Raw genomic sequence first — 20,172 nt, forward strand, 5'->3', positions numbered from 1 at the left:
TGCACAGGTCTTTTATGGTACAGAGCAATTTGTTTACCACGGAGACCTAAGCCTCAAATACACAGTCCCCGCATAGATCTGAGAGCACGTTTCCCACGTGCTGGGGTCTGAACACGGGTGGTCCCCTCTGACACTCATGCTCACATGTACTCCCCGTTGTGAACTACCAGGAGGCAGGACCAGGAGGGACCTGGAAGTCGTTAGAGCTCTGCCCTCGTGAGTGGACGGCTGCATTTGTGCCACTGACAGATGTCGTGGGACACGGGGCTCTCAGTGCGGGTGTGCTGCACGGGCCAGGTTGGTTCCTGGCAGAAGATACTCAAAGAGTGAGGGGGAGTCAGGGGGAGGCAGCGTCTCTGTTTCTGCCTCTGAGGTTGGCGGGGCCATGGGGCCAGGAATGGGGGCAGCCTCAAGGAGCTCTGGGAACAGTGGTCCCACAACCACAGTGAACTGAATTCTGCCTGCTGTGGTGCAGCCCCTCCCAGTTTCCTGTGAAAATGTCTGCATTGTGCGAGGCACGGAGCGGGGGTACTGCGTCTGACGGGGCGCTCAGGACTGGATGAGGTCATCAGGGAAGATACCGGGGCGGAGACCAGAGCACACACGCACACGCGTGCCCTGTCTCCCACCACGCGCCGCTCTGCACAGCCTCGGGGCGCTGGTGGCAGGAAGGCCATCGCCCCGTGTGGCCCCTCCACCTGGGACCAGAACCATGAGCCTAGAAAAACGACTTTGTCACCTGCCCACTCTGTAGTGTATCTATTAGCAACAGAAAACAGACTAAGATGCTCTGACTTAGGGAATGGGGCAGGGAAGAAAGGCACGGACACAGCTTTGGCTTGATTGTTGCACGGACACAGCTTTGGCTTGATTGTTATCACACTGTAATTTGAGCTCTTTGTGAGCTAGATGGCCCTTCTCCTTGCTCTAGGACTGGTGATTCTGAGACATCACCGCCAGCCATCCAAGGCCTCGGCCACATCCTCTGAACCCTCTGCCACCCGCCTCCTCCTGCCAATCTGGTCCATGGAGGCTTCTCTCCCTGCCTGTCAGTGAGCAATCCCAACAGCCACTGGTCCCGTGCTGAACTGGGGAGCCTGTGTGGGTGCCCTTGGCATTGCAGGGCAGGTCTGGGTGACAGCTCAGAGAACAGCCTCAGGTACCACGGATGGAGGCAGAGGCCACCGTGGCTGGATTTTAGGGCAGAAATCGGGGTTTGTGCTTCCTCTTGGAGGAAGTGTTCCGTGTCTTGGGCTGATGAGTTGGCTCTGGCACGGTCTGAAAAATGGGTCCCAGGCTTCAGCGTTACGGGGGAGATAGCAGTAGGAAGCTGGCCCTGCGACTTTCAGGCACACGAGTCTGATGAAAAGGGCAAACCAGAGGGGGGTCTCAGTCAACTCCAGGGGTCTCCGGGGTTCTCTCACCTTGGACCCTCACTTGAGCCTTATTCTTGGCATTTGCCGCGCTCTGTGCTCCCTCGCTGAAGGGCCCTGGTCTGTGTCACCATCAGCCTCTGCATTAAGGGCTGGGAGAGAACCCAGGCAGCTGACGTGCGAGAGGAACAGGGCCACACAGGGCTCCCGCGTGCCCGTGGCTGGCAGGGACGATGGCACACAGAGACGTGACGCTGGCGTCCGAGTCTAGATCTATAAATATATTTATTATAATATAACAAGAACTTAACAATAAACATATACTATGTACAATACCATTACAGAGAACCCTGTTTTCTATCATTCACAGAAACAGCCAGTTTTGCTCCAGTGTGATCGGTGAGCAGAGAAACGGAATTGTGACGTCATCCGCGCTGAGTCTCGCTGACCAGTAGCACCTCCTTCGGAGGCAGACGCACAGCAAGGCTAGCGCTAGCCCTGCCCCAGGCAGTTAGAAACTTGTGCTCCAATCCTTGGGTTCACACTTGCACCCTGTTTGACATAAATACTTTAAATGACATACAATGTATGTAGTTTTGTGCTTATTACTTTTTTTTAAAATAATAAATAATATTAAAAACTGCATAACGAAGCTTGGGATCTTGTCCAAGGGGGAGCCACACTTGCGGTGCTGCTGGACGCGGACGCCCGGCCTCTGAGCCGGCGGGCGGGGGCGGGGGTGGGGGGCCAGTGCGTCCTGTCTTGGTCTCCCTAGAGACGGCCCTCAGCGTGACACGGTGGCAAGTTGACTTCCCAGATAGAAAAATGGTAAATGCATATTTGGTACCAACTTCAACTGAACAGCGCGGCGGCGGCGTTCTCCCTGTCCTGGGGTGGAACCGGGCACCCGGTGAGGTTTGGAGGCTGAAGGACCGGCGGGCAGGCCTTTCTCTTCCGAGCCGCGCCGTGGACTCCCTCCTGGCGTCCCTTTCCTCAGGCGAGTTTGCAACAAGAAGAGGGCTCCTGCTCCTGCCCCTCGGGCCTCGGCTGTCATGGCTCATCCCCCTCCTGAGAGCTGTACGGCAGGTGCCTCAATATATAGCTATGAATATCAAAAATAGTCTCCTGTGCTCTGTAGGCGCGTCTTCTCCCGCCCGCCCGCCCGCCTTCCCTGCCCACTGGCCTAGGCCCTCAGCTTTACCTCGTGGAGGGAGCTGGACACGTGTCGCGAGCCAGAGCGTGTCCCTTTTGGAACACTCTTCGTCCTCTGACGATGCCTCCACGAGGCACGGCTTTCGTGGGGGCTGTCTGGGAGTTACTTTTTCTAAAAAATAAACAGGGGGCATTGCCCACCCCAGGAGAGATCCTCTATTCTGCACATAGAAAAACAGAGAGCAAACGCCCCCCACCCCGGCCCCACCCGCAAAGAGCTTTGGGAATTCCCACACGGTCCTCCCGCCGGGGCCTCCTCCTCTCTGTACTTAAAAATAGCCTCTTGTTTATCAAGAAAATGCCTTGGAAATCTAAATAATTCATAGCGGGTAAGAGAAAGCCAGCACAGTCCCCTCGTCCTCCCGCAGCAGAACTGCATCGCAGTGACGGGGGGAAACCTGCGAGGCACGCACACAGCTGTCCCCAGCCGGCCGGGCCCTGGGGCCGCCACCCACGGCTCTGCACCGGGCGGCTGCACTTCTCCTCCGTCCCCGGTGGGGACCAGCAGCCCCCTCGGCCTCGTGCTGCACGGCACCGTCCCTCGTTTTCTCTCGGCCACCGACAGTGTAGAGTGGTTAAAAAACAAAAGTAGGAATCAAAGTGATAAGGACACTTTGATCTTATTCCAAGAGAGCCTGATGCCTAATAGCGTCCTAGGATAACTGACCTATGGTGGTTCAAGGATCAAGCTTGCTCTGCGGGAAGGGGGGAAAAAAACCAAAAAACCAAAACCGGCTTCTCTCTCCCAGTTGAAAAAATAACGTGAACTCTATTGCACCGGGCAGAGCGAGCGCCTCGGCAGGAGCCGGCGAGCCCGGCGCGGCGGCCTGCTCGCGGTTCCTGCTGTTCGGAGGCGAGGATGATTTCCTACATTCAATGTAGACAGTATTCGAAATGTTTAGTGCAGTGAGTTCCTGGATTGTGTCTTGTCGGCCTCTTCGTGGTGTGGCTGAAGACCCGTGCGCAGCCCCGTGGCGGGCTCCGGCCCAGGTCAGCCGCTCTGGATGTACTTTTTTATCACGACGCAGCCGTGTCTGAACACGGGGCAGGGCATGTGGGGGAGGAGGGCCCACGTGTTGGTGGCCGGCTCGTAGGCCTCCATGTTGCCCAGGGCGGGCCCCTCGCTGCTCACGACGCCCCCGGTTGCGTAAATCTTGCCATCCAGCACCACGGCACTGTCAGGGGGGAAGCAGGCAGAGAGTCAGGCGCCGGACCTCGGCCTGGGCCCTGGGGGGAGCTTCCCAAAGCTGGGTCCCGCTGTGCGTGGGCGAGGGCACCTGGCTGCCCTTCTTGGCCTCTCATGGAACCTGCTACCAGAACAACTCTTTTCCTCCAGGACCCCACCCTACACGGTGCCACCTTCCACGTGCCAGCCCCGCCCAGTGCTGCAGGAGGGCCTCTGGGTGCTGGCGCCTGGCTTGGCTTCCTGGGTCTTTTGGGTGCCAGGTACAGAGCCTGCCTGCCGCTCAGATCGAGCTGGGAACGCAAGAGTGACAGGAGACGGGATAGTAAGGGGCTCGGCTGCCACTGGACATCAGCCACCGGGATGGGAGTCCTGCCCGGGCCCAGGCGCTCGGAGTCTGACCTCTCCTGCTGTGTCTCCCGGATGGGTGTGGCCTGCGGCCACTGCCTGCACAGGACCTCTGCAGGGCGTGCCTGGACCCCGGCCCTGCGTGCACCTGGTCCTGTTGCCTCAGTCAGTTCCCCCCGCCTCTCCCCCACTTCCGCCCCTGGTGGATTTCGGCTGCCCCTTCACCCCGCCACCCAGGGGTCAGCGCTGGCCCTGGCTAACCTATTTCAGCCACTTCTTCCTGGCCAACCCCTGCAAACGAACACAAGCTTTGCAGAGGCCCCACCGCCTCAGCAATGCCTCACACTGAACAGGTGAACTCTACTGCAAGCCGCCCCTCTGCAGTGCCTCGCTCTCCGGGGCCCTCCCTCCTGCCTCCTCCTACCCCACCCCTGGGCGCTCGGCACCCCCTTCGCTGCCAGTCTCGCAAGAGCCCCGCCTCTTCCGCACAGTGGTGCCTGCGCCCTGAGAGCACCGCGAGACGGCAGCGGCAAGGATGTGAGAGCTGACAGGTGAGGCGTGAAGCCTGTCTCCTGGCGGTCGGGGCTACCCCACAGAGGGCCAGGCCCCACGACCCGCCGGGAGGAGAGGGTGTGCAGCTGTGGGCTCCCACACGGAGGAACGGGATGGCCTCAGGCGCCGTCTGCTGTGGAAGCGCTGAGAACGGTCCTGGGCAGGGAGGGAGCGCGCTGGAAGAGCAGGGACAGGTGTCCCCCGGGCCAGGACCCCCGGCTCCTCTTCTTCCAAGCGGGCCTCTGCAGCACCCACCTTAGAGACCCCAGAGCAGCTGAGCCTCGTGCCCCTCCTGGGGCCCAGCCCCTATGGACCACTGGGACAGTGCCTGGACCAGCGCACTCCCCCAAGAACCCACTTGTCCCTGCAGCCCGGCTGAGCGGCCTTCCACCTGATGTGCAGGTGGGTCCCGGGGGTTCTGACTTCACCTCTCACCCTTTTCCCGCTGGAGCAACGGGGTGGGGCTTCTGGGCCGCCGGCCACTTTGGGCTACCCCCGGGTGCCCCACAGCCTGCTGGGTGCTCACATCCATCTCTGTGGTTGGAGGGGTTGGCCCGGGCTCCCTCTTGTGCTCAAGCCCCGCCCCTGCCCCGCCCAGCCCTCTCACCTGCAGAACTGGCGGGAGTGATTCATGTTCGGCCCTGCCTTAATGTTTCCCTTCTCAGGGTCGTAGATGGTGGTGGCTCTGGCGTAAGCCCCGCCCAGGATGAACACGAAGCCGTTGAGGGTGACGGCAGGTGCGTACTTGTTGTCTGGGGGCAGAGCAGAGCAGGTGTTCAGGCCTCTGGTCCTGGCCTCCCCTCCCTGTCTTTCCTAGCAGACCCTCCAGGGACAAGGGCTGCAAAGACCTCCAATAAGTCACTGACGGGCACCCCAGCCGGCCTGCCCATCTCCAGGTGGTGGATCCGTGGGGGTCACCCATTCCTTTCACCCCTGCAGTGTTGGGCTTAGCCTGACTCTGGGCTTGGGGGGTTGAGGAAGGCGGGGGTACCCTGTGGGCTCTGGGCCAAGGAGGCTGCTGGCGCTCACCGATCATTGGGGACTCGATGAAGCTCCACGTGTTGGTCTGTGGGACGTAGGACTGGAGGACGCCCGCTGCCCGGCCGGCCTCGTTCACCCCCCCAAACACGTAGATCTTGCCGCCACACACGGTGGCCGCTGCCGAGTGCACTGCCTTGGGCAGAGGGGCCACTGCCTCCCACTGGTTGGTGATGGTGTCGTACCTGCAGAGAGGAGGGACGAGCCCGGCGTCAAAGATGCGCCTCGAGCCGGGCAGAGGGCACAGCCGAGGCCGGCAGCTTTTGAGGAGCCGCACCGTCTGCTTCCTGGCCTCAGCGTCCCCGGCACAGCTGAGACCACGCCGTGGGGGCACTGGGCTGAGTCGCTCACGGCTTCCTAGGGTCTGCTCAGCGGGGCTCTCCTTGGCCTGCTGCGGGCTCTGTGCAGACTCCTGTCCCTGAACCATTGTTCCCATGGAGCGCCCATCCTCTGGGCCCCTTCTGCCGCCCCACCCCCCTTTCCATTCAGCAGCTCTGCTCTGAGCAGCCACTGTGCACCCAGGCTCTGGGCTGGAAACTGGGGCAAGCCAAGCACATTCCCTGCCCTTGAGGGGCCTGAAGGAGAAGAGGGCCAAATAAGACACACACGCACACACACACACGTACATGCACGCACACATATACAAATACGCACATGCGCACACACGTGCACATGCACACATATACACACAAGCGCACGTGCACACACATGCATATACACACACACAATGACACAGTGCAGCTAGCAGGGCACCCAGCCTCTGACAGGCCAGGCTAGAAGAGCTGCACCTGTGCAGAGCCTAAAAGGTGATGAGGGAATGGAGATCAGAGTAGGTGGGCTGGGAAAGCACTGCAGGTGGGGGGAGAGGTGTGGGCCCAGGTGTGGGGAGGACTGGCAGGCGGTTGCAATGACTGGAGGCAGAGGGTGCTTAGAAGGGCCACAGGTGCCAAGCGCAGGACTTCAGGCTTCATCCAGAGGGCAGAGGGAAGACCTGAAGGTCGCGCACAGGGAATTACAATGATCACATCTGGGCCCCAGAGAGATCACTCTGTGTGCACGGCGGGACCGTCACTGTGGCACGGGGAGACCATCACTGACACTTGGCAGTTACAGGATGCTCCAAGGACCTGACAATGGCTTGGACCAAGGGGTGACCAGAGACGAGGAAGCGGGAGCACAAGGAGCGGTGAGTGGGTAGGGGCGATCATTAACGAGATGTTGCGTTGTAGGATGACTCGGGGCCCCTGGCTTTGGACACTGGATGGAGCAGACACTGCTGGTGGGCGGGGAAGCGAGGCAGGGGAGGAGGGCAAGGTGACTGCAGTTTCCTTCGGAGGGCGTTGAAGGTACCTGCAGGTGACAGGTGGAGGGTGAGTGGTTCTGGATCACACTCAGCTCTCGGGTCACTGGCACGAAGATGGACACCCCAGCTTGGGAGGGTGCTAGGCAGTGCTTGGCTGAGCCAAAGGCTGAGGACAAGCTCTGAAGAGGGGGAGGGGTGAGAGGGCACATAGCGGGCAGCCAGCGGGGTCACAGAGCCAGGGCTGAGCCAGGAAAAGTGAGCACTCCAGGTACGGAGAGCGTGCGAGAGGCCAAGGATCTCAAATAGGGCAAGGGGGTGCTTGCGGACAAGGCGGAATGGGAGGTGCAGAAGCCGTCTGTGTCGGGAAGAGGGCAGAGGGGCTACGCAGCAGAGACGGCGAGAAGGAGGAACCCAGAGAGGAGTCAGATGTGAAGACCCGGGTCAGGTAGGGCAGTGCTGCCAAGTGCCTGGCAGCCAGGGAACACGTCCTCATTTGCAGGTTGGCTGACTTCTAGGGTAGAAGTCCTCGCACCTGCCTAATTTCCAGCAGCCGATGGGATGCCCCTGGGGGAAGAGTTGGGCATGGATGTGCTGCGGCCATCCTGATGCAGACCCTCCACCCTCTACAGGGGCGACGGGCAACTAGAGCTTGAAGACAGAGATGGCTGCAAAATGGAGCCAAACATTAGGAAGCACCGAGTTCCGAATAAGGAATTCCCTTTGGTTTTGATGTATTTAACCGTCAGTGTAGATAGTTTAATTTTTAATAGTAGCTGTGGTTAACGACTGGTTTGCAGAGTTCCTGGCATTTTTTACCATCAGCTCTCACACATCAGTATGAACTGGCCCCAGCACAGCATAGGTTTTGCTTTAACTTGGAGGGAGGTTTAACTGTGTGTGCATGCTAATAGGAGAGGATGAGGGGAGTACAAACACACAAGAGAGGGGAGAGCTAAGGAGGGAAGGCTCCTGCGGGTGATGCGTCTTGGATCCAGAGTGAGGAGGGGGAGGTGCGTCTCCTCCATTGGGGAGGAGACAGGAAGGCAAGGATGGCGTGAGAGTAGGTATATTTGCATTCGAATGGTGGTGCCATATTCTCTATGACACAGGGGTCAGGAGCAGTGAAGGTTGTGGGGGCGTCTGTGGAGTGGAGGTTTGAGGGGCAAGGCAAAGAGGAGAGAGGAAGACAGAGCTGCTCGTGGTGGGGGTTGGGAGTGGAGCAATGGTTGACAAAGGAAGCCCAAGATTTCCTGTGGCACTGCAGATCTGGCTGTGCTTGGAGGCCTCTGATGAGCAGTGGGGCCAGGCCACGTGAGGGTGGGGTTTTCTCCATCAACATTCGGCACCCAGGGGCAGGTGTGGTGACGGTCAAGAGTTGGACTGAGTGGATCTGCCAGACACGTGATGCAGGACAAGGTAGCAACACAAGAGAAAGGAGAAGTGATGGGACCCGAGCTCCAGATGGGGCAAGGCGAGAGGAGACAGCAGGCAGGGGAGGGAGGGACTGTGGCCTCAGGGTCTCTGTGAGTGTCCCCTGGGGTCGCCCCAGTGCTCCTCCCTAACTGCTGACTCCCAGCAGGGGGCTCATCCATTGCACATCCCACTGTTCGCTCTCCTCCGTGTGCCTGGACTCAAAGTGGCGGCCTGGGCACCGGCTGGCTGCACCCTGAGCCGTGTTCCTTTTCCCACACACGTCCCTTGGGGAGCGCACTGTGCCCGTCTTTCCCTGTAAGGTTCCTGAGGACAGCAGCTGGGACGTGGTCACAGGCCAGGGCCCCTGGAAAATGGTCTCAGGCAGCCCGTGCCTCTGGCTGTGAGTGTGGGGCACAGGGATGGCCAGGTGGCATCAAGCTCTGGGCTTGGGGTTGAGAAGAGACTGGAGTGTCTCAAAGGGCAGCAGAACCTCTGAGTGGACTGAGGGCAGAGTTCAGGTATCTGTTTCTTAAGCCCATACGGCGTGATCCAGAGAGCTCCTCCAGGAGGAGCTGGGCGACTGGCAGATTATGTGGCTGCTAGACCTCGGTCCTTGGGGATAATAGCGCATCCTGCCAAACACGAATTTCCTGAGAGCTTGTTATTCCAGGTGGCTGATTGCCAAGGCAGGAGCCCTCCCGTCAGCTCAATCTGTCAGCTTCCTGCTTGAGGAGGATATGCTAATGACATGCAAATGACCCCGCGGAGCGCGCGGCACTCCGCTATCATTTATCCAGTAACCACAGTTACCGCCATATATTGGTATAAAATATTAGACCCAGTTATTTATATAATGATATAATACAGGTTTGTCTATTGCACTGTTGTTTCACTCTATAATTATATAATCTTGCTCTATTCCTGTAATACAGTAATGCAATATAATTATAATGCACCATATATCTCATTCATTATCAATATAATAGCAATTTGCACCATTAGTGCTTCCTGGGGAACAAGCACCCTCATGTCTGTCCCCATTACCCTGACCTTCCTGTCACCCTGAGTTCTCATCGTGGCCGCTCTGTGGCACAGAAGTGACTTACCCGAAGGGCTCCAGCCAGGAAGCAGCAGGCGTCCGCTCCCAGCATCCTGCCCCTGGGCACACGCCCGCCACCCCGGAGCCTCCAGGTCTGCGCCCGTCTCCGCAGGACAGCTGGCAGAGCCTGGAGGGCTGGTCCGCGCCTGTTCCCCTTGCTCTGGGCTTCCCAGGGCGCTCCTGCTCACGGGGCACGTGAGCTGACTCCTCAGCCAGCAGGGAGGCCTCGCCCCTGCCCGGCAGGGCTGGCACGGGCAATCCCTGGGCCCCGGGAACTGCTTGCAGGCTGGAGAGCAGTGGGGTTTGTCTCTACCTCTTAGCTGGCGCGTTTGATCCTCGAACAAATCCCCGTATGTATCAACGAGTATAACTTTGCAAAATGAGTAATCAGCATCTTAGGAGATTAAAAATAACTGACAAAAGCAAGACAGGCTGACAGATCCGGCTCAGTTTCCTCCTACACAGAAAATGTCTCCTTTCTTGTGTGTTTATTATTGCAAAGGACAAACAGCTGGAAGCCGGTGCTTCGCGGAGGTTTGGGGCCGCGGGCCACACCGAGGGCCTCCCGTGCCGGGGCTGCTCCGGGCCCATGCTGGCATCACAGTCGGGGATTCCAGGTGCCCCTGCATCGACACGACCATTGCTGCGGCTACTGAGCCTCTCTGAGCTCCACTGGGGGGAGTTCAAAGCCCGCAGTGAACACTCAGAGCCTGTCTCGCCGGGAGACTGTCGCCGCTGAAACATTTGTCAGATGTCCAATTAGCCACCAAGGGGACAAAATACAAATTGAGGCATATGTGGCCTTCGCGGGCACAAAGACGTCACATGGGAAGACGTGCTCTCTAGTGGCAGCTGAGAGCTGGGCCGGGAGGCAGGATAGGGCGGTGGCCCCAGGGTGCAGGACAGACCTGGAGGGAGGGCTCTCCCTAGCGGTCTCAGCTGTGTTCTGGATTGTTATTTGGGGCAGGGTCAGCCTGACCATCGCTCTCGGCTCTGCTAACACAGTGGAGCTCACTGAGCGCTTTCCTCCCTTTCCCCCAGCTGCTGTTGTCTGCAGGAGTGTCCCTGGCCCCGAGTAACAGGATCATGGTGCTCCCTGCAGAGCAGGGCCCTGGGGAGGGCGACAGCAGAGGGCAGGCATGTGCGCGCGCACACACACACACACACACACGCACACAGAGTCTTGGGCCCACTGGCTTATGTTTTCTTCCGGAGAATTCTAGAGGATTGGCCAGTCGGTGCCTCCACAATGCTGTGTTTGGGCTGAATGGGACGGCGGGAGAAAGGATGGTCCCGAGTGTGAAACCCATAGTCGGCAGGGACAGGAGGCGGTGCCACCAATAGGACCCATGTGTCGGTCCCTAGATCCAGCTGTGCCCCTAAACTCCAGCTCGTCTCTGAGCCGGTGCTCAGTCAGCCTGGTCAAGTGCATCCCATGCCTTTCAGTGACGAGATCTTGGGGCTCCAGCTTGTCCCATACGGTGAGGGGAGGCTGGGACCAGAGCAGCCCATCCCAGGGTGGAGCGGCTGCCATCCTGCCTGCACCTGCCGCATAGCCCACACCTGCCTCCTGCTGCTGTGTTGGCAGAGCCTTGGCTCGTGGCTTTGGGGAGGCCCAGTCACCGGCCCATCACCACCAAGTGGGGAGGAACGATGCTGCGATTTTATCTTGTGTAAGGGGACGCCTCTGCTGTGACTGGCTCCTTACCTCTCCACGTGGTCCACGTTGCCGGCCACGCCAAGCCCCCCGAGGGTGTAGATCTTCCCATCGTAGACCAGGCTGTTGTGCCGGCAGCGGGGGACTGTCATCCTGGAGACGAGGTTCCAGTTGTCGAGCAGGGACATGTAGCACCAGACGTCAGCCAGCGTCACGCCTGACTCCATCCCACCTGTGGGCAGCAAGGGCACAGATGAGAGAGGGCCAGGGTCGGCAGGCCCAGCCCCGGGGTGCCAAGGGCTAGCCCTGCGCGACAGCCACTCTGGGGAGCCCTGCACCGTCTCTCTCGCAGCCCTGAGGAGCCTCACCCGAGAGGTAGATGTTGTCCCCGGCGCTCACGACACTGAAGAACTCGCGGTCATAGAAGGGCAGCGAGGCCAAGGGGTACCACTTGTTATTCTGTGGGTTCCAGCAGGTGACGGCCACCAGTGAGCGCTGGGTCATCCCCACCATCTGACGGCCCCCAACCAAAACGATGACCTCGGCCACGCCTGCGGGGACATGGAAAGGCACCCTTGGGACACACTCCGACGCTGGCAGCACCCGTGCCTGGCTTCTCCCCTGGGGCCCCACCTAGAGGCGGGCTGACCCCACGGCACCTGTATTTGGAGGGGGGCGGTTCGCGTCCCTCGATACCTGCCGAGAGGCGGGGCCGGGTTCTGGGCGTCTGCATCTCCTGGCGGGCGTGGGGCAGCATATGGTAACGCTTGGCTTCGTTGACCAGGTCCCGACACGCTTCTGACGACTTGATCAGCTCCTCATTGTCTACCACGTTGAGCAGGTAGCTGGGGTGGATGAAGGGCAGGCGGACGGCGGCCAGCAGCTCCGCGGCATACTGCGGCACAGAAGGGACACGGGGCGGCCGCTCTTAGGCTGCACATAGGGAGCTGCCTCTCGGGGGTCGTGGCAAAGGCAAGGCGAGGCGTGGGACTGCACCAAGGTGCATCGTTCCAGCAGGTGTGTGGCTGGCGGTGTGCACGCTCTGCTCTGCCCGGCCTCGGCAGGTCACGGGAGCCCCAGTGAGCTGGGGAAGCAGAGGGGCGGAGGCCACTGGCCCTGGGGGCTGACAGGGAGTCCCTTTAGCTCTTTGTTCCCAGGCTCTGCCCAGGCCGTGAGCCCTACTGCATACCAGACTGCCAGGAGGCTAAAAGGAGAAGGGCTTGGCGGTGCCGAGACCGATGAGCCCTGGCCTCTGACCTCCAGGTGTCAGGTCAGCTCTGTGGCACAAAAGCACCAGGGGTGGGGCCGGTGTCGTAGCGTTGCTGGCAAAGCCGTCACCTGCGATGCCGGCATCCCATATGGGCACTGGTTTGAGTCCTGGCTGCTCTACATCCAATCCAGCCCCCTGCTAATGCACCTGGGAAAGCAGCAGAATGTGGCCCAAGTCGTTGGGCCCCTGCACTCATGTGGGAGACCTGGATGGAGTTCCAGGCTCATGGTTTTTGCCTGGGCCAGCTCAGGATAATGTGGCCGTGTGGGGAGTAAAACAGCAGAAGGAAGACCTCTCTCTCTCTCTGTGTCTCTGTCTCTCTCTGTAATTCTGACTTTCAAACAAATTAATACATGAAAAAAAAAAGTAGCGGGCACAGGAGGAGAGTGCAGGCAGGGCTGGTGTGGGTGCCGTGGTACGAGGTGGCACCCAGTGGGTGACGCTGGCACTGGGGTGAAGGTCAGCAGCTGGCGCTGGGGCGACCCTCAGAGCTTACACAGATGCAGCAGAGTGGAAGCAATCGGTGCATGGGGGAAGGCAGGGCTTATTTCCATTGGATGCAGAAGGTTTTTGCTGTGTGTGTGTTGGGGGCAGCGCGGGGAGCAGCGAGCCTCAGAGGCCAGAGCCTAGCTGACCTTCGGTGACACTGGCAGGGACTGGGTGGTTTAGGCTGTGCAGTTGATGAGGGAACTCGGGAGAGGTTTTAAGCAAAGAAATCATGTGATCCGACTTGCTTTGTAGAACGAGCACTGAGGCTGGGTGCTGGGGAACGCATTTGGAGAGAGAAGGCTGAAGGCGAGGAAGCCACTGTGGAGCCGGGGGCGGGGGTGCTGCGTGGGGAGAGGGCGTGGCCCCCAGGGGAGCGAGGAAGGAGGACTGTGAATCCCAGGGCTAATGAGGATGTGGGAAGAATCCAGGCTGTGTCCTGGGGATGGGCAGGACGCAAACACAGAGCCTGGGATGAGCGGGAGAGGCTCGGGGGGCCTCGGCTGGAAGTGTCCTGGGCTCGGGAGAAAGTTCCAGGCCGGGCACACGGATCTAGGAGTCCTAGCGACTGTGGCGGTCACTCCTATGACCTGCCCAGCCCGGCCCAGCCCAGCCTCCTCCCTCTGGAAGAAACCTTGCCTCGTCCCCACCGGATCAGTCCGGGGACCTGGCCGCATGCTGCACCAGGCGAGTGTCTGCCCCCTGCGTGCCCCCAGCGTGACTGTCCCTGGCACCTGGCCACGCTCTCGTTTTTGTCCCTCTCGATGAAACACACACCCCCGTGGCACTGGCCACTCTGCTGCCCCCGCTCACTCTGGATCTGGCCTCCCTGCCCCACTCTTCCTGGTCATCCTCCCTTCTGGGCACTGTGGTCCCCACCTGCTGTTCTCTGGGGCAGCCTCGGCGCTCCTCAGAGTCCCCCTGTGGCTGCACGGATGCCTGGGCTCCTCACAGGTGAGAGCCGAGTCCCTCCCAGCGGCTCCTCCAGCTCGAGGTCCACCGGGTGTGCACGGACCCAGGAGCTCCCGTGGCCCGGTGCCCCCCTGGGGATACTTGCTTTCCTGAACTCCAACTCGGATCCCTCCAGCTGTCCACTCTGATGCTCTCTCCTGTCCTGTGTGCTGTAGCTTCCCTCCGGCCCATCCAGGCACCCTCTACCCCCTCAAGAATCGGAATATGCCTCGTGGCTCCTCCTGCTTGGCCTGAGCTCCCGGGAGACCCCAGTACCCTGGCTCAGGCACCTGCTTCTCCCCGCAGCACCCCTGTGCTGGCCACCCTGGCCCTGCCACCTCTTGGTCAGTGTGGGTCTCGCTGTGGGTGGAACGCTGGCCCTTGAGGACCCTTTGGTGACTTACGTCCCCCTTGCCCCTCTCTGCTGCCCGTAGGGTGGGACCAGCCTCTCTCTCCCCAGTCTGCTGGCTCTTCTGTGCCCCCTGCTGGTCCTTGCTGCAGACCCCATCACAACGACATGGTGCCTCAAATCCCAGAGAGAAGGGGCGGGGAGCGGGGCAGGGCCTACCTGTGCCCGCGACGCAGGGTCCTTCTTGATCCACTTGATGACCGTCTCGTATACCAGCTCCTCAGCCTTGGTGTTGAGGCTGTCGTTGGAGACGTAGGCGATGAAGTCGTCCTTGGAGATGCTGAGTATCTCCTCCTGGGCCGCCACCTCGGGGAAGATCTGCAGCGCGAAGGCCTTGGCCATGTGGTAGAGCTCACTGCACTGCATGGCCTCGGCCATGGCCAGCACGCCCAGGCAGTTGCTGGCGGTCAGCTGCTTCTCTGGGGGTGAGAGTGCAGCACCAGTGACATAAGGGCCCTAGCAGGGTCGCCTCCTGTGCCCCCCACCTTCCCCTCTCTGAGCCAGGTCCTTGGGACCCTGCTTTAGCACCCAAGGAACCCACAAGCCCACTCCCCGTGTCCCTGAGCCTTGTGTCCACTTCCTGGGGTTTCCGATGCCCTAGCACGTGCTGGCTGTAGGTCCTGCTGGAAGGACCATGACTGGGAGGGATGGAGCGAGTGCCAGCTCAGAGCCTCCTCCTCGGCTGCCGAGGGAGGGGGCTGGCAGGGAGGGGCCGCAGTGAGGCTCATCAGTCTTCAATGATCGTGACGGGCACATCTGAGACCACTGACTCCTAGGAGTCAAGTCAGCAGTAGCAATGCTCACACACCCAACCCACGGTCTCCTGTTGGCCTTCACCTCCCCCGGGGTGAGCCTCCAGATCCTGAGACCTAGCCCCTGGCTCTTGTACCCTAGCCGTGTCTGTTTCCTGGAGACCCGTAACCTGGGGAGGCGCCCCTCTGCTGCTGGGGCTCCCAACTGCTTCTAGATGGCTCCATCCCCATCAGCTGTCCTCACCCGAGGCGCACTGCCATCGCTGACTCAGCCCTAGCTTTCTCTGCAGGCTCCACCCACAAGTTCCCTGTCCCTGCCTCTCCCTGCTGTCAGCCAGGCCAGGTGGCACCGATCTGCAAAGTGAGAATGCTCTCTGAGTTGGGGGACCTCGGGGAGCCCCTGCCACCCAGATCCCTACTCCACACAGCAGGCCTGGCTGGCCCAGGGACAGCTCAGGTGTCCAGACATGTCCAGGCAGTGGTGTGGCCCAGGGATATAAGTGAAAGGGAGCACAAATTTGTGGCTGCTTCATTTAGGGCTTGGTGGCCTGGGCCGTGAGGCCAGCCCACGAGCTCTCCCTGCGAGCAGTCTTAGCACAACCTCATGGCCCGTTGGTTCTTGCCAGCCCTGCGCGGGGCACAACGTATGTCTTCCACCTCGAGTACGGAAACGCCAATTCTCATCTTCAAACAGCGGGCGACACCCGGCGTGCACTTGCGAGCGCACGCCCAGCCCTCCCTCTCCGGGGTTTGCCACGCATCTCTTTGCCCCGAGGGTCCCGCGGGCCCTGCAGGCTCACCGAGAAAGGACACACAGACTTTGCAGAAGGTGTGGAACTGGAACTTGCTGGCCGCCTCCAGCAGCGTCTTGGCGTTGGCGGAGTCGATGACCAGGGAGCCCGTGTAGACGAATTCCAGCAGCAGCTCCAGCACATCGGCCTGCAGGTTCGACAGGACCAGCTCCAGCTTCTCCCGGCCGCCCTGGCTGCCGTCTTGTACGGACCTAGGCACAGAGACCGGGTGTCCTCACCTGCCCGTCTCGCGGCCGCCTGCGCCGCCTCCTCACAGGGCTAGATCTCCCTGCACACCTCGGCCACGCCCTCCGCTTGAGGGCACGGCAGTGACACACCTGAACCTAACGACCCGACACGGGATCTGAAAGAGAAGAGTGACCAGAGATGCCCCCAAACAACAGAACCCCTGCTTAGCCCTACTCGCCATGTCCATGCAGAGAAAGATGCAAATCAAAAGGCATGAGCTGTGGATGGGCACGAGGACCAGGACTGGCCTCAAAGGGAAACAATACGGTGCTGCCCACTGCTGGCCAAACGGGGACCTGCAGCGCCGGCCCCGGGCCTCCCCGCCGCAGGTGGCGGATCCTCCTCCCCGAGGCTTCCGCTGATCACCCCGAGACCCAGGGCCCCCCACTGAGCTGCCCGGTCCCCGCTCTGACCCCACCTCTCTCCCCAGACATATTGTTTCCTTTTAGGCATGGAAAGGAAGCCCTTCATGACATTGCTTTAAAACTGAGGACGAGACGAGATAGACGGACAGAATGGTTAGAGCTGGGAAGGGAGAGGGCAACAACCAGGGACTTCCGCCACAGACAGCCAGCAGCCATGACCGGGCCTGGCCCGGGGCCTCCTGCCACATGGAACACGGGGTCAGAGGTCAGAGTGGCCTGCGTGTAGAGTGTGCATCGGGCTTGTGAACTGGGGGGAGCGGGGGGAGGGACACAAATATATCGAAATGTTTATATCTGGTGTCTACAGAGAATACAAAACCATTGCAAAGGCCCCTAAGGCCTGGCAGCACCCTACGGCGGGACCTGGAAGGAAACACATCAGATGAAGCAAAAAAATCACAGCAACACAGACGGGCGGCCAGGAGGAAAAACACCCGAGCGTTAGCGGGGGGAGGCAGGGCTGTCGGAGGCGGTGGCTCGGCCACCCCGGCTTGGCCGCAGAGCCTGATCCTGCCCGGCGCTGGGCTCAGCCACGTGGCTGGGAGGCGACCTCTGCAGTCCACCCACCTCCCGAGGAGGCCAGGGGCTCACGACTCTCCTAACTGGTCTCTGGGATGCACCTGTCGCTGGTAGCCGAGGGGAGGGGGGGAAGGGAGGGTAGACGTGTCCAGCAGGTGGGCGGGCTGGCCCCCGGCGACAAGAGCCTCCTGCTGTGCTAGGGTGTGCGGGAAGGGAGCTAGGGGATCTGGGGGCCCTGGCTCTGCCACTGACCAGCCGGCAGCCGGGGCCTCTCAGGCCCTCAGCCTCCTCTTCTGCAAAAACAAGAGGACTGGGGAGATGAGGTCTAAAGGCCCCTGGAGATGATGGAGGCTGGGAGACGCCCTTCTGCCTGGCCATCCCGGAGACGCCACCACTAGCGCAGCACTGGCTGCCCGGCCTGGAAAACACCGATGCCAGGGCCGGCGGGCAGAGACTGCTGGCTGAGCCCGGCCAGGGTTCCCTCTCCCCAGAACAGCTCATCTAACTGGGGGCCCTGGAGCCAAGAGGGCAGGTGCGGGCACACACGCAGAGGGTCTGGGCAGACGCCCCACCCCCACCCCATGTCTAACGTGACTGCACACACCCAGTCTTGCGCTGTCAGGGTGGAATTCCATGCGTGGGTGGCTTTGTCAAGTACAAAAATAGATCATTCGGTGAGCACTCAGAATCCTGACCGCCCCGGGCCTCAGAGGCCATCTGGGCCACCCCGTGCTCCCAGTCTCTGTGGCCTCTGACTACAAGGCCACGGCTGGCCTTTCTTCCCCACGCCCTTCACGCTCTGGAAGCAGGGCTGATGGGGGGGGGGGGGCGGCTGCTCGTTTTCTCCCAAGGCCTTGATCGCTGCTGCCTGTGCCTCTCGCCAGCCTGGTTCTGCCCATGAGTGCTCAGGCAGAGGGAGGTCACCCCCAGCGGAGGGTGTGCACACACATACACAGACACACGCACGCGCACACGAACACGGAAATGCACGTGGCCCTGGGAATAGTGGGATCACCCAGTGGGTGAGGGGTGCTGGGCAGGGGGGCAGCCCACAGTTCCTAGTGCTGAGGGCAGGGAGGGGGCCCTGGGGACCAGGAGGTGCCTGCAGGACGCAGGAGTGCAGGGACTGTGAGGGGAGCACCGGTGCCACAGACCTGGAAGGTGCTGGCAGGGTGGGGAGGACCTGGCCATGGGGTGGCAGCTTTGACTCTGCTCTACCCAGCCCCTTGTAGGGGCCACTTTTTGGGGTACAGGGGTCATTAGATATGGCTGGAGGTCTCCGGGGGCCAGATGAGCTAGGCTACTGCTCTGTGGCCCATGGAAGAATGCTTGGAGTATAAGAGTGGGGCTGGGTTGGCTGCTGAGGGTGAGACCTGGGAGAGGGGCGTCCCAGACAGTGAGGCCTGCTGTGGACCCCTCTGACTGGAGTCCACACAGCCTCTGTGCATAGTCCTGAGAGCCCAGGGAGGCTGCGGACTCCCCTGATTGTCACTGTCATGGCTGGACTGTGGGGCACCTTCGCCTCGGAGTGGAGATCCCGGGAGACCCCTCTCCTCCACAGGGGACCATTCTGGCCCCTGCTCTGGGCTGGCCTTGGGGGCTGAGTGTCCTGGGGAAGCTGCTGGCCCCTCAGGGTCCTGCTGCTACTAAGGAGTTGAAGCTGGGCAGGAGCAGCTGGGGGGGGTCACCTTGGCTGTGGACGTGACCCTTGGGGCGGAGGCCGTGGGATGAGGGGCAGGCGGGTGCTGCCCAGGTCCCAGAGGTTCCAGTCCAGGAAGAAGAGGGAGCTGGAAGCCCCGTCACAGGCCGAGGATCCCAGGGAGGAGAACACCCTGGCCAGTCCCACGCACAGAAACGTGGCATGTCTTCAGCTCCAGGGCCCAGGGCAAGGTTCTCGGGGACTGAGTCCTCTTGGGAGCTGGCTTCCAGGGTCCCGGGCTGCTCTCCCACAGCCAGGGGCAGGTGCTGCCTTCCTCGGGGGAGGAGGAGCAGGGAGCGTGACCTGGCTGCCCCGGCTCCCCCACGGTGGCCGCAGAAGGGGTGAGAAGGCCAGGGCGTGGCCATGATGCTCTGTGAACACCAGCCCGGAGCGCCCAGCTCGCGGGGCCCCCTGGCGGTTGCTCAGGGGAAGGGACGACAGGATGCCAGTGTGCTGAGGCCTCTGGCAGGCTTTGTCCAGCATCTCCCGGGGCTAGGCCTCTGGTGGGGAGGCACCTCTGTCCTCTCTCCAGACGCACGCCGTGCGTGAGAGCAGCCAGCACTGCCGATCCTGCCCTCTCGTGGCACCCGGCCCTCTCGGCGATCAGGAAGGCACTTTGGACCAAAAAGGAAAGTGCAGGGCCTGCTCCCTGGCACTGAGGAGTGGCTCTGGGCCTAGGCGGCTGACCCAGACCCTGCCGAGCCTCCCCCCCAGGGCACCTCCCCCCAGTTTGTGTGTGGAGAGCGGGGTGGGGGAGAGGGGGGTTGTGACAGGGCACCGTCCTCATCACCCGGAGTCAAAGCCTCAACTCCGTGTCCCGCAGGGTCTCCACCCTGCCTCCACCCCAGGGGCCCCAGGGGCCCCAGGGGCTCGCAGGCATGGAGGCTCAGTTCCTGTCTGGTGAGGGGCTGTGGGCAGTTTACGGGGGTTTCGAGCAGACTCGTGTGCACACACATGTGATGCACAAACATACATGTGCACACACGTAACACACAAGCACAACACTTACACACACACACGTGCACACATGCACACTTTCCCTTGCCTCCTGGGCCCCATGATCGGTCCTGGGATTTCTCTTTCTTCCTCGCAGATTTTGCACACAAATAAAAATTGCACTTTTGTTCTCTGAGTTGGCACATGGAGGACAGGGCCGTGGACTTTGGAGCCAGACCTCGATCCCAAGCTCAGAGCCGCTGATTGCTAAAACTTCTCTGGGCTTCCGTCTGCTCATCCGCAGAACGGGGACATGAAGAGCACCTTCTGAGAGTGACAGCTCTGCCCGTCTCCTTGTGGGCGGGACCGGGCCCTTGTCAGAGGAGGAGGACCAGGTGAGACTTTAGCTGCCGTGGCCTCCCTGAGGGTGCGGCTGCCTGCGAGGGAAGACGCCCAGGCGGCGGGCAGGTGGGGCCGGGGGGCGGCTCCCCTCCTCACGATCTGTCC

At 61.1% G+C, this 20,172-nt stretch overlaps 1 protein-coding gene across 7 annotated transcripts in view; it reads right to left on the minus strand.

The window, feature by feature from the left end:
- Positions 1 to 1,633: 1,633 nt before the first annotated feature.
- The window catches only part of KLHL29 (kelch like family member 29), a 283,407-nt gene continuing 264,868 nt past the window's right edge, over positions 1,634 to 20,172 (minus strand). For 6 of the 7 annotated variants that reach the window (XM_008254789.4, XM_008254788.4, XM_051843175.2 and 3 more), the window contains 8 exons: positions 15,847 to 16,049; positions 14,454 to 14,713; positions 11,875 to 12,073; positions 11,547 to 11,729; positions 11,230 to 11,410; positions 5,698 to 5,891; positions 5,276 to 5,420; positions 1,634 to 3,760 (listed from right to left, as the gene is read on the minus strand). In XM_008254789.4, coding sequence (XP_008253011.1) covers positions 3,577 to 3,760; positions 5,276 to 5,420; positions 5,698 to 5,891; positions 11,230 to 11,410; positions 11,547 to 11,729; positions 11,875 to 12,073; positions 14,454 to 14,713; positions 15,847 to 16,049 — 1,549 coding nt within the window. In that variant the 3' untranslated portion in view covers positions 1,634 to 3,576. The remainder of the gene's footprint in view (positions 3,761 to 5,275; positions 5,421 to 5,697; positions 5,892 to 11,229; positions 11,411 to 11,546; positions 11,730 to 11,874; positions 12,074 to 14,453; positions 14,714 to 15,846; positions 16,050 to 20,172) is intronic. The other variant, XR_007918320.2, reaches the window with a different exon arrangement.

The sequence above is a fragment of the Oryctolagus cuniculus genome, chromosome 2, assembly GCF_964237555.1.
Source record: "Oryctolagus cuniculus chromosome 2, mOryCun1.1, whole genome shotgun sequence".
NCBI classification, from domain to species: Eukaryota; Metazoa; Chordata; class Mammalia; order Lagomorpha; family Leporidae; genus Oryctolagus; species Oryctolagus cuniculus.